The sequence below is a fragment of the Vitis vinifera genome, chromosome 7, assembly GCF_030704535.1.
Source record: "Vitis vinifera cultivar Pinot Noir 40024 chromosome 7, ASM3070453v1".
Classification (NCBI taxonomy): Eukaryota; Viridiplantae; Streptophyta; class Magnoliopsida; order Vitales; family Vitaceae; genus Vitis; species Vitis vinifera.
The window spans coordinates 16,095,094-16,108,976 of NC_081811.1; the positions used below are offsets into that span (position 1 = coordinate 16,095,094).

Genomic DNA, 13,883 nt, shown 5'->3' on the forward strand with positions numbered 1-13,883 from the left:
CATTTTAAGGTATATTTGTTTTAAATTGTAATTAATTTTGTTTGCAATTCTAATTAATTCATGTATTTTCAATTAATTAGTATGTTTGCAATATGGATGATTTAAAGCTATTTTTACATTCAATTGTAATTAATTTTTATATTTTTATTGAATTAACTTAGGTTAATTTGATTATTTAATTATAAATTGATATGTTTATTTTAGATGATTATTTGTGATTTATTTTCACATTTAGAATTAAATTAAACTAGTTAACTTAGCTAAATTATTTAATTAATTTAATTAACATGCTAAATTATTTAATTATTTAATTAACATGAACTAGTATATTTTGAATATGAAATATGTTTATTTAATGAATTTAATGTGTACAAATTATTGATATTTAATGAAATGAAGTATTTTATGTGACTTTATAATGAGAACAATTACAAAATTAATATTTCTTATAAATCGATATGCTATAATTACATCTAATATCGTAAATTATATCATATGTATATCAAATTTTTCAATAAAACAATTTTAAAATATCCATTATATTTCTAATTATATATTATAAAGTTTTCCTTACATTTTAAATATCTCAACATTTTTTTTCAGAATATTCATCGATATATTCGTAAAATCGAAATACCGAACATATGTCAATACCGATAATTTCATCCTTGCCTATAACATATTTTTTCCCAAGCTGAAAAAGGGATGACGACCCAAGAGAACCCACACTTGCAAATTGTCAGCCGTCCGATTCCTCCGCAATCAAATTTCCGCCGTAAATTTGATCTCCAGTATAACTTTCTCTGCGGAATCAAAATTTTATCAATTCCGGTTTTGGCCTCTTTCACAGTCCCCACCACCAACTTCCACTCTCACGCTCTGCCCTATACTCAAACTGAACTTGCTCTAATAAGACGACACGTGTTATATTGCCCGTAATTTCATGCGATAAAATAGCGTTCTGGGATACGCGCGAGTAGAGTAGAATTTAGAGGGACGCGTACGGTAGCGTATATATGACGCCTTTGCTATCGTGGTCTTATAGGGGACTCAGTCTCTGTGCTGCAACTTGCGGGAGAGAAACCCTAGGGAAATCAGAGTTTACTGAGAATGTCTGCAACCGGCGGTGCTGCTGGCGGTCAGGAGGAGGACAAGAAGCCCACGGACCAAGGGGCCCACATAAACTTGAAGGTCAAGGGCCAGGTATGTTTCTTTCTGATTTATAGGGTTTGATTTTGGCTTCTGAGTGTTCTGTTTGGTTGATTAGAAAACGCCGGAACATGATTGGGACAACTGTAGTTTTGGAGCGGGTTTACAGCGTCTCAAATCTTTTTCTCCTTCGGTTTCTTGGCAATCAAACAGACACTAGAATTTGAGAAATAAGTTCTTGCTTGGTTATGATTAGGAGTTTAATTAATTTCCACTGTTTTTGTGGCTTGAGTTAAAGCTATTCGCTACAAATTTAAGCTTTTTTTTAAATAATAGAATTGCTTTGTCAGGAGGTTGATCGCTTTTGGTTTATAGCCTGGATTCTACTCCATTGTGCTTGAATCAGTTAGTGAATTCATAATCCCTGTTTCCATAGTTCTAAATTTTGACTACTTTAAGTGTTCTCAATATATGCTTGCATTTCAAATTGTTGTATAGATGATAGAATTATTGCAATAGTGTCTTCTCTCATTGAATTTCAGTACTTGTTTTACTTGATTTTTTTCCTGAAAATTAAAATGGACTTTTCAAATCCTAATGTTATTTCTCTTTTGTATCTATTTGATTTTTATTTATTACATGTCATTATCATCGAAGTTTATTCTTTCCATGTCTGTTATTACAATGCAATTTTATATTTACTTGGTTGAATCTTTATTCTCGAAATGCTTTGGCTGTGTTTGGTTCCTGAAAAAATTGAGGAAGGGAAAGAAAATGGGTATTAGAGAGGAAAGTAGGAGGAAAGGAGTGAAGAAGAAAAAAATTACTAAAAAAGGGAAGAGAGAAAAATATATTTGCCTAGTAAGAAAACTCAGAAAAATATGATTGTGTCTAAAAAAAGGAAAAAAAAAATAGTCATAATACATTTTAGATTAGATTTGGTTTTGAAAATTTATAGATCCGAATACTGAGAGAGTGAATAATAAGTAGTTTTTTTTTTTTAGCCCAAAATTTTATTTTTAAAATTTCTCTTTGAGAGTTAAAGATGAAGTAGAGAAATCAATTGCACAAGACAAGAATTTTATATGAAAAACCATTCACAAAGTCTCCCAAAGAACAGCCTCCCTCTCCTTGCTTCACACTCTAGTCCAATTCTAAAACCTAGATATGATTGCTTGATCTGATTGATCTTCACCTTTGAATGACCTCTTTTTTCTTTCCTTCCACAAATTTCAAACCAGGCACAAAATAGCGGCCCTCCAAGCATTCTTCCTCTACTTCCCAACAAAAGAACCGTCATGTTAAACCTAGTATTAGAGTTGTTTCTCCTATGAACTTGAACAGCACTTAATATGATGTGTACATAGTTTCAAAAGGTGCACTTTAGGCTCAAGGCGTAACCACTCCCTAGTCATTGTGCCTTGCTTGCTAAGACATGCACCTTGTTGAAGAGGTGTGCATTGTCTTCTATACTTTTCATTTTTAAACACTTTTATTCTTGAAATTTTTAATTGTATATTGAAATTTTTATAATTTCATTAATTTTTGTGTTGAATGCTTCTTTTAAATGTTTGGAATCTTAAAATTTTAATTGACTGGATTGGATTTTGGATTATATTTTATAAAATTGATATGCATACTAGGTCAAGTTACACTTCACTCAAGCACGCGCCTTGTGTTGCGCCTTGCGACTTGTGTTGCGTCTTGCGCCTTGCGCCTAAGCTATAGGATACTTTTGCACCTTAGGTGCGCCTTGCGCTTTTTAAAACTATGGATGTGTAAATTTTCATGTGGGGAGCCTAGTTTTATATTTTAAATGGTGAGTTTGAAAATGCTAAATTTTAATGCATGATATACTTTCTCTGCTGCATCTTGTATATATTTGGTGGCGGATCAACCTCGACTCACTCCTTAAAACTGGATCCTTACCCATGTGTTTGAACCATGTACACTTTCAGCTGGAGTTTATCAATGAGTTGGGTAGATTGATTTTTGATTGTACATTGCTTTTATTATAATTTCAATTATAGGATGCAGTGTTACTGTGGCTGACTCTATCTGGATGCCATGGATCTATTCTTATGAAAAAAAAAGAGTATTGAGGATCAGAGCTTTTTCATGTCGGACCTATTATTATTACAAAATATGGTTAGATTAGGTCCTGCTCTATATGGATACCTTTTGTTTAATGTTGAGGGAGCAGTTCATTTAGAAATCAGATCATTACTCAAATGTTGCTTGTGCATGTCCTCCTTCCACATGATATAACAATATTATGATACTTTCCCTCGTAATTTTGTTAATTTCAGCTATTTCTATCTTCTTGCAAATGCACCCATTTTTATTCTATTTCCCCTTTATGGCACATGGCTGGAGCATCCATCTTAATTGTACTCATTTTATTTTAATTTATTTAAATTTATTTTGGGAAGTTGCATTATCAAACTTAACGCTTGATTAATATATTAAAGTTTTGAAGCATCAGTATCATTGTTAGAATCTGTTTGCAATTTGTTTTTATTTTTGTTTTTGCTTTTGTTTTCCTTTTAAAGAAACGGGTTGAAAAAATCTCCTTGTTGTGTCATTCTTGGCAGTATTTTGAGAAGTCTTCTCACAATTTAATGTGGATTAATAATCTAGGATTTCTCATTTTGTTTGTAGTGTTAGAATAATGACCATCTCTTTGAAAACATTCAATATCTGGTAATGCTCCTTACTTGAATCTGTGAAAATGCAAGTTTCTTGTATGATTGAAAAATTGAGGCTTTTGGAAGTTCAGTGTTATTTTATATGGATAGTTCTGCTCTTGTTTTCTTTTCAACTTCCACCATTCCCATCCTTGTACCCCACAAGTGAATTTTTTTAAAATGTTCTTTTCTGGTTGTGTAGGATGGTAACGAGGTGTTCTTTAGGATCAAAAGAAGCACCCAGTTACGGAAGCTTATGTCTGCTTACTGTGATCGTCAGTCAGTGGAGTTAAACTCCATTGCATTCTTATTTGATGGTCGCCGACTCCGTGGAGAGCAGACTCCAGATGAGGTAAGGCTTTTGGTTTTCTGAATTATTTGTTGGCAATCCATGTTGCTTCCCACCTGTGGCTTCCTGTTGTATGTATACATGCACATTTCTATAGGTGGAATGAGGGATGATGGAGGCCAAGAGTGTGGATTGGTAGTATCTTTTAGCTGTTAAACAGTTTTACCTTTTCTTATAAACAAGTGATCTGAATCCCACATTGGGCATCCCTCACATATTTCTTTTGGTGTCTCATGTGAAATGGGCAACATTTTGATATGGGTTTAGCTTGAAATGGAGGATGGTGATGAAATAGATGCAATGCTGCACCAAACTGGAGGGGTTGCATGGATGTAGATATATAATATATGGGAAAAGCATGGCAAGGAGAGCTGCTTCCAGAGTTTTTAATATTTTGTTTTAATCTGTGGTGTGACCTGATGACTCACTGTCCGTAAAGGAAAATGGAAATGGTGCATGCTTGAAAAAGTTTGAAGTTAGGATTTTGGTCCATGATGGTCTCTTGCTGCTACGTTTTGGAGATTCTGGGATTTTTTCCCTTTTAATTCTATGTTTTGGAATATTGTGTTATCTTTAATATAGAGGGGCTGAACTGTTGTTACAAAAGACCACTGCTGAACCTTTCTTTCTATCAGAAACCTTCTGATTCTTTATTGCAACCTTGACATAGTCATTCTGTGGTATCTGGAGACCATACCAACCTCTCTATGTTCTTTTTTTCTTACGGTGAGCCTTTTATTTTTTGTTATTTATTTATTTATTTGTTTCAGTTTAAATCTGAAACTGATTTAATGGCTTTTAACACACCAAGAATGAAGTTTTTTTTTCTTTTCCATAAAATAATCTTATTTCATATGTTTTTATTATCTCATTAATATCAATAATGGTAAATGTGTTAATTTAATTCGTTTAAAATTATCTGAAATGAATATTTTATGTTTCTAACTATTAAATTTAGTGTGTTTGACAATGTTTTTAGAACTTGATCGGTCATTGAATTGGAAAAGTTGTCGATTTACTGTTCGGATTAGTGGTCGAATCTTGATGTCATAAATATATAATTTATATATTATTAAATTAAAAATAATTATAAAAATAATAACAATAATAATTTATACATTATTTAAAGATTAAATTTTTTTTGAAAATGAGAAAATTAGTTTTAAATTAAAAATTAAAATTAAAATCAGAATTTTAATTTTAAATTTAAATTTTAAATCAAAAACTTATTTTATAATCATAAATTTATTTAAAATTATAATATTTTCATTCGTTTAAATTAAAATCACAAGATTTTAAAATTATGAAGTAAAAAAATAATAAATATAAAATAAAATAAATAATAATGTAGATAGAGTAAAAAAAAAAGTTGGAAAGGGTAGCCAAAAAGGTAGGAAAATCTTGAACTTCCTTAAGAAGGAAAGGTTTTGGGAGCACCGGCAAAAATCCAAGTGGGGGCATTGGAAATGGAAAGGGAAAAAATCTGGGTGGGGAAGGGAGAGGTAGAAGGAAGGGTTTTGGCTCCGAAGGGTGAGGAAGAAGGAAGGGTTGTAGAGGGCAACGAAACGGAAAGGGAAAAAATCTAGGTGGGGAAGGGCAAGGAAGAAGGAAGGGTTTTGGCACCGAAAAAAGAAAAAGATCTAGGTTGGGGGCACTACGAGGGGTGGGGAAAAAGGACGGCTTTGTAAGAGGCTGTGTAGCTGAGGCGGGCTAATGAAGCATTGGATGGGGGAGGAGAATCGTTCGGTTCACTCGAAATCGGCCAGGTCATCAGATTCATCGGTCCAACAGTCGATTTTGACGATTCGATGCCGATTCAAAGGCTTCTCGGCTCAAATGCCAGAACCAGACCAAATTGGTGACTGGTCGACGATCGAACCAGTCAAACTGACTGACCTGATTTGATTTTAAAAATAATGGTGTTTGGTAGTGATTTTATTTTTTAAAGTATTTAAAAAGCTAAAAATATATTTTAGAATTATTGGCAAATATTTTCGAACAAGAGGAAAAATGGAAATCAATAATGTAATTGAGAAATTAAGTGTTTGGTAGTAATTCTAAGAAATGTTTTTGATATTTTTAATACTTGAAAATTTTTATTATTTAAGTGTTAGAAATATTAGAAACACTTTATAAAATCATCCTCAAACGCATTCTAAATGAGGTTTTTAAAGCTTAAGTTCAAATTATGAAAATGCTCTTAAAGATTAGGTTCATATTATGAAAATAAATCCAGATAGGCATTCGGATTTTATCCTGTCGACTAATCGAACAAACTAAAAAAAAGTCCCATATCCCACAAGTATTACAAACCTGCTTTCTTTGAAATCTTGGTATGTGACAACTAATCATGATTTATATAACCATTAATATGACATTGGGGAATGAGAATGAATATTTTGTTTTTATTCTTATTTATTTTTAAACAAAAATGAATTTCATGACACAAATTTTTTTATTTGGATATAGGGTTGAAATGACTATTTGTTTTAATTTCAATGTTAGGTAATGATGGAAACAAGGATGATAAAAATAAATAAATATTTATTTATTTATTTTCATTTTAAATAAAAACTCTCAAATTGCACGTAACTTCAAAAAAAAAAAATTATTTTCATTTAAACAAAACATTTTTAGAGATTTCTTTTTGATAAATAATAGAAGTTTATTTAGTCATGTGATTTAATAACAATGTTATATTTTGTAAAATAAATATAGCACTCTTTGATTGTTGTTTTCTAGAAATAGGTTTTAAAAATAAAGTGAAATAGAAAAAAAAAAAAAGTAGAAGTTTTTTTTCTTTGATTTAAAAAAAATGGAAAATGTTGATAAATAATAATAATAATAATAATAATAATAATAATAATAATAATAATAATAATAATAATAATAAAAACCATAAAAAGGTAGATCATGATGTAATCTTCTTTTATTCACTTTTTAGCACCCAATGCCAATAGAAAAAAAATGATCAAATATGACCTTTCTTGGAATTATATATGATTTTTATGAATTTCTTTTTTAATTTTCTAAATTTTTTATTAAAAAAATATATTCTAAATGAAATAACACTTCAAACAAAAGAATATTAATTTTTAAAAATAAATTAAAACTCAAAAACCGATTCAACTAGTATTAGAAAGTCATATAATATAAAATCGATCAAATTAATATTAGAAAGCTACAAACCTAAATTCATTTTAAATGACTTTGTTATTTTTTTCTATGGAATCATAATTTTGTTAATGTTTTTACCAGGTAAATAAACTTCAAATTAAATAAAACATAATGTGTTGGATTCACCACCGAGTCTAGTAATTTTTCAAAAATAATTTAAAATTCAAATATGGACCTACTAATACACAAAAAAAAGGACAAAAATTGGTTTAGAATGATTTTATTATTCTTCTTTTTCACAAAATCATATGTTTATGTTTTTTTTTCACCGGAAAAAATGAATTTAAAATCAAGCAAGAGTATTGAATTTATTAATGAGTTCAATAATTTTTAAAAATAATTTGAAACTCCAAAAATATATATAATCATTGCAAAAAATAATAAACCATTAAATTAATCACTACAAAAATAAAAGATTAATTAAATATATAGTTACGACTTTACTACGTCTATACACACAACTATATTTTATGAATTTTCTCATTAAGTGAATAGATTTTAAATTAAGTGAAACATAAGTAACATTTTAAATTCTTTAATGAATCTTTTATTTTTAAGAATAATTTAGAATTTAAAAAATCTAATCAACTCATCTATAATTGAATATTAAATGTATACATGTAATGAAACTTTACTCATGGATATCTTAATAAATTAAATTTTATTTATTTTTAAATTCATTTAAAATAAATTTTACTATAAATTATTAATTTTAAATTATTATTATTGTTTATTTTTAATAAAATAAATCAAGAGGATGTTAATATCCATATATTTATAATATTTATAAAAAAAATATAATTTATTCTAATATTGCAATTCATATTTCATTAAAACCTATTTATTTTTTAGTTACAAAAATATTTTTATTTTTAATAAGATTTGAATTAAATTTAGTTTATATTACATAATTGAATTTATATTTTTCTACAAAATCAAAATTCAAACAAGTTTTTAAATTTTTATCTTTTTGAGTGGTGTATTTAAAAACAACTTATATAAAGTAAATAAAAAATCAAAATACTTTTTATCAAAGATCAATTGAAATCTTACAAGTGAACTTTCATTTCTTTTGAAATAATTTTTTATTCTATTCACTTAAGTTATCTAAACACGGGAATAAAGGACAAAAAAAATAAGATGTTCATTCCTACCTTTCATTCTCACGTATCAAACATAGCTTTAGGTTTTGCTTCGAGATGTACCTATCTAAAAGCATGACTAATCTAGTCGTGAAGCGATGTATTTAGGTGTTATTGTTTTGTACCAAGTATTTTGTACATCAATCTCATTTATTTGTATTTTAATCCTATCCGTTTTACTTTAGTCCCGTGGTTTGTATTTTCAACGAACACCATTTGAAAAAAAAAAAGAAAAGAGATTTATTTGAATTGAGTTGGTAATTTGTCACAGACTATTCAACAGAGAAAAATTGTCCCAAATGGGAAGTCCCATGACAGTCAGTGGGCTCACTTAACCTCAAGGGCCTCTGGGCCCCACAAAATCTTTCCACTTGGGCCCCTTGGTTCGGCAACAGAGAAGCCCATTTCACCACCCAAATGGGCCTACTACATCTCTAAATTTCAGTTAGCCTCACTCACCTCTCTGCTGGGCCCCATCTCGTGTACCAGACTGCTGTTTGCATTTTTAAATAAAGATTCCAACTACCAAGTACCAGAGATCAGAGTTGTGGGCCTAACGGAATTATTATGTGGGCCTAGGTAATGGGCCGCGGGACACCCTATCCTCTTTCTGGTGGTCATACAGGTGACATCACTAGAATTAATCCTTTACCAGAAGAGATTATTAAATTCTACCACAATAAAAAAAAAAAAAATTTAAATTCACTTTGCTCTCTACATCCAAACTCCAGTCATTTGCCCATCAAAAATTTAAAATAATGGAAAAGCGTGTTTGTATACACTCATATATATATATATTATATATATATATATATATAATAAAATATAAATTTTAAACGATTGTTTAGAAATAATTAGCATTTCATGCACCTTTTAATCAACGACCTTTAATCATTTAGATACGACCTTTTAAAGATATAAATATTACATTTGACTATTCTAGATACTATCTCTAATCGGTGAGTATATAAAACTTCGGGTCTGTTTGGAAACTATTTTTTAAAAATAGTTTTCTATTCTCTATAACAAAAAACACAGAAAACATATTTGACAACAAAAAACCGTTTTCTATTTTATATTCTTAAGAACAAAAAATATGATGTTTTCAAAAAATATTTTTTAATTGTTTTACGTTGTTTTTACTTATTTTTTAGGATTGTTTTAAGAAATAATTACATAAATATATAAAATAATTAAAAATAAAATACTAAATATAAAATTATTTTTAAAACATATTTAAAAATATTAAAAATGGGTTAAAAACATTTTAAGTTTTCAAGTAGACTTTTATTTTACAAAAATCAGATAATAATTTTTAAAAATTGTTTTCAAAAACTATTTTTTAAAATTACTTTTTAAAACAGTTACCAAACATGTTCTCAATTATTTTTAGAGCTATTTTATTTTTTCTTAAAATATAGGATTTTTTAATTATCAACCAAACATGCAAAATAATTTTTTTTTCTTAGTATTTTGTGGAATTTCTTATAATATTAATTAAAAAAATGGTGAAAATAATAGAATATGAGGCATGAATTGAGCTACCTAACCAAATACCGATAACAAATTCTAGGTCCCACATTAGAACTGCCCAACAAGTAATCATAACCATATTTTTATTCAATAATGTTGAAGATAAATGTAGTTTAGGTGGTGATGGGTCTAAAGATTCTTCTTTTGATGAGAGTCACTCCAAAGTGGGCAAGCTCACTCTTCTTTTAGTTATAATATTTTATCTAACTGTCAAAAAGGAGACTCCATGTGGATTTGTTTTTTAATGATAAGAATTGCCACTTGGCATTAGGAGGTTGGTTCTTTGCAAGATTACAAATGCTAAATTTAAAGGGAGAGGGTGGCTTAAGCCTTTAATGATTGTTTATGATATTTTTAATTATTGTGTTGAAATTTGAGTAGGTTGGATAAGGTTTCATTGCAACCAAAGCTCACCCAATCAACTTAAAAATATAGATTCTTTACGAGGTCATTGTCAAGTCATTTCAAACTCATTTTGATTAATTTTTTTTTATAGAAGAATCAATTATGGTTGGAGAATCGCTTCAAGTTATTGTTTATGAATTATTTTAAATATTTTTTAAAATTTTATCAAATATTAATTTAATTTTATTTTTTTGTAAGAAAACATTTTCAAGCATCGAGAAATTTTAACTCCTATCAAAATCCTGACATATTAGTGAAAATTTATGGTAAAATATGTAATGGAAATAATTGTGATTTAATGTCAAAACAAGTAAAAATTATATGTTGAAGGCTTAAAATTTCCAATATTATGTGTAGCATCTTCTAAATTTAAATAAATTCAAGGGGTGAAAAATAGGAAGTGGTGTCTGGTCAAAATCTATGACATTCCCACACCTAGGTAGCTTTTTAGGTCTATTTAGGAATGTTTAAGAACAATTTTTTTAGAAAAAATTTTCAAATCTTATTTTTTATATTTTTTAGATTAAAAGTCTATTTAGTGATATAAAATATTCTCAACCTATTTTACATTTTTTATATTTATATAGTTATTTTTTAAAAATAACTTAAAATAATTAAAATATGTTATTTAAAAATACCTTATTTTTAAAAAAATTTCATGGATTAATAACAATCAAACATTTGTTTTTTTTTTGTTTTCAAGAACAATAATAATTCACATAGCCTTTGTTTTTTATTTGTTTTATTTATTTTTTCAGGATATTCTCATAAACAAAGAAATCAAAACAAAAAATAGATATATACAAGTCAAAAAACAATCTAAATTGGGCTTTGATACCAATGATGAAAAAGAAGGGTTTCCAAAATACTTAAAAATCTCGATTCGTTGTTCCACTAACAAAATTATCTACCCTAAGTCGTGAATGAAACTATAAATATAAGAACAACTTTGTTTTTAAAGCACAAGTACCTTAACCCTCGTTTTCATGGAGAAAAATAGGAAAACTCGAAGAGAAATTACTTAAGAAACATGTTCTTTCATATTTTCTTAGAAAGAGAATGAGTGCTTTTATATATTTATTTATTTTTATAGTGGCAATTTGTGGGTAGTTTTAAAACTCTCAGAAATTGTTGGCCCCCACTCTTTAGTTATTGGTTTGGGTTGTATCAACCCATTTGGGCACCCAAAACCCAACTCCAACAATTTTAAAACATAGGAAAAATTGATTAAATAATGTATATTTTATATAATATTTAGGAAAAAGCATAACCTTAATAGACTCCATACTATTTCTCACTCTTAAATAATTATTTAATAGAAAGTATGAAAGAAATAAAATAAAATAAAAAATATGAAAGATAGCAAAATTTAGATTTTAACTCAATAGTTTTTTTTTTTTTTTTTCAAATGCTTCTTAAAATTTATTGGTCTTCTTCTCTTCTTTCTTATGTAAAAAATGAAGAATTTAAGAAATTTTATATTTTTAAATAATGTTTGTTGTATTTTTAAAAATTTTCACAACAAATTAAATAAGAAAATGTATGATAAGTCATTTATGCTTTTTTTTTTTGAAGAATTCACCAATAAGAAGATTTTGAGTTTTTAACCATTTAATTAGCATGAAATCATCCATGTAAGATCAAAGATCAATTAAAGAAAGCTATAATTATAATGATGGGGTGTATGACCAAGTGTATATTCGAATTATTATATTTGCATGGGAGCCATATATGGAATAAATATAATAGTTTGAAAGATTTTGAGAACATGTGAAATTACCATTTATTCTTAAGCTTATGTTTATTTAGTAGTTTTTGAGTTTAGGTCAGGGCTAAATTTTGGTTTATTGCTTATTTTTCTTAGATTATGTTTGATTAGCTGAATATAATATTAAATAGGTTAAAGGGCAGAATATGAATAGTAACATATCATATCTTATATTTGATTGATTTCATATCTTATATTCAATTAAATATGAGATAAAATAACTAAAGGATAAGTATGCATTTAATTGATATATTTTCTTCTTTTTTTCGGGTTTTTAAACTAAGAAAATAGTAATAATTTTTATATAAAATATAAGAACTTTTAAAGGTTTACTTAGAAAGAGTTTTCAAATTTGAAATATGATAAATCTATACTTTTTTGTATAAGGTGATCTACTTTTATGCATAAATTTCTTATTTTAAAAGCAACAAATAGAAAAAGTATCCAGTACACTAACTTCTCAACTTTCTTTTCTCTGTCTCTTCCATATAGGATAAATAATCGGAAGTAAATAGGGGAAATCATGTAATCATACATCATTCAAAAAAAAAAAATAGCTTATTAAAACTTTACTTTTGTCTTTTTAATTTTAATGTAAAGTAGGAAAAATATTACCCTTTCATGCACTCTATTTTCACATTTGTTCCAAAATTATCCTCAAAAGTTAAAGACAATTACACCTACCACTTAAAAGAATTAAAAAAAAGCTCTTGATGTTGTTGACAAGTACATATATAATTTTATTTTTTAAATGTTTCTCACATCAACTCTATCAACTCTCTCACACATCATTTGCCACGTTCCTACTCTTTTTTTTTCTTACTTTATTCCTCTCTAAACACCATATCCATTCTTATCTAGTATATTTCTTTATTATTATTTTGTTATATTTCCTTTGACCTTTTTTTTTTTTTTTTAATATTTTCATGTATTCTCTCATAAAATTTCTTTAATTAAATTTTTTTTTTTCACTCTCTGATCCCTCCATATTTATTACTTTAATTATTTTTTGAACATATTAACTTAAAATGATAATATATAATAAATAGTTAATATAACACATTAAATAAAAACATAAATATATAATGAACAAAAATGAAAATACATATTATCTCACAAATAATATATTTGATGATTTTAAATATTAATTATAATACTACATTTGATCAATTAAGTTTTAAATTTAAAAATTCTATTTTATTATTTGGAGGTTTATGATATAAGATTTTTTTTATATTAATGCTAAAAAAGATTTATTTATTTTGTAAATACCATCACATGAAAAAGTAAAAAATCTTTTATATTAAAAATCTTTTATTTAACATTAATATAAAAAATCTTACATCATAAACCTTTAAATAATAAAATATAATTTTTAAATTTAAACCTTAATTTATCCAATGCATTCTTATAATTAATATTTTCAATCATCAAGTATATTATTTGTAGGATTATATTTTCATTTTTGTCCATTATATATTTATGTTTTTATTTAATTTGTAATATTAACTATTTATTATATATTATCATTTTAAGTTAATATCTCCAAATAATAATTAAAATCAATAAATATGGAGAGGTTAGAGAGTGAAAATAAATTAAAATTTTAAAAAGTTTTATAGGAGAATATATGAACATATTAAAAGAAATGTCAAAGGAAAGAGAAAAAAAAA

At 27.1% G+C, this 13,883-nt stretch overlaps 1 protein-coding gene across 1 annotated transcript; it reads left to right on the plus strand.

Annotated features, from left to right (window-relative positions):
• Window positions 1–983: 983 nt before the first annotated feature.
• On the plus strand, window positions 984–4,791 carry LOC100255142 (small ubiquitin-related modifier 1). The gene is made up of 3 exons (XM_002262875.5): window positions 984–1,203; window positions 4,039–4,188; window positions 4,453–4,791. The coding sequence occupies exons 1-3, from the start codon at window positions 1,111–1,113 to the stop codon at window positions 4,519–4,521; spliced, it is 312 nt and encodes a 103-aa protein (XP_002262911.1). The 5' UTR covers window positions 984–1,110; the 3' UTR covers window positions 4,522–4,791.
• The last annotated feature ends 9,092 nt before the right edge of the window (window positions 4,792–13,883 follow it).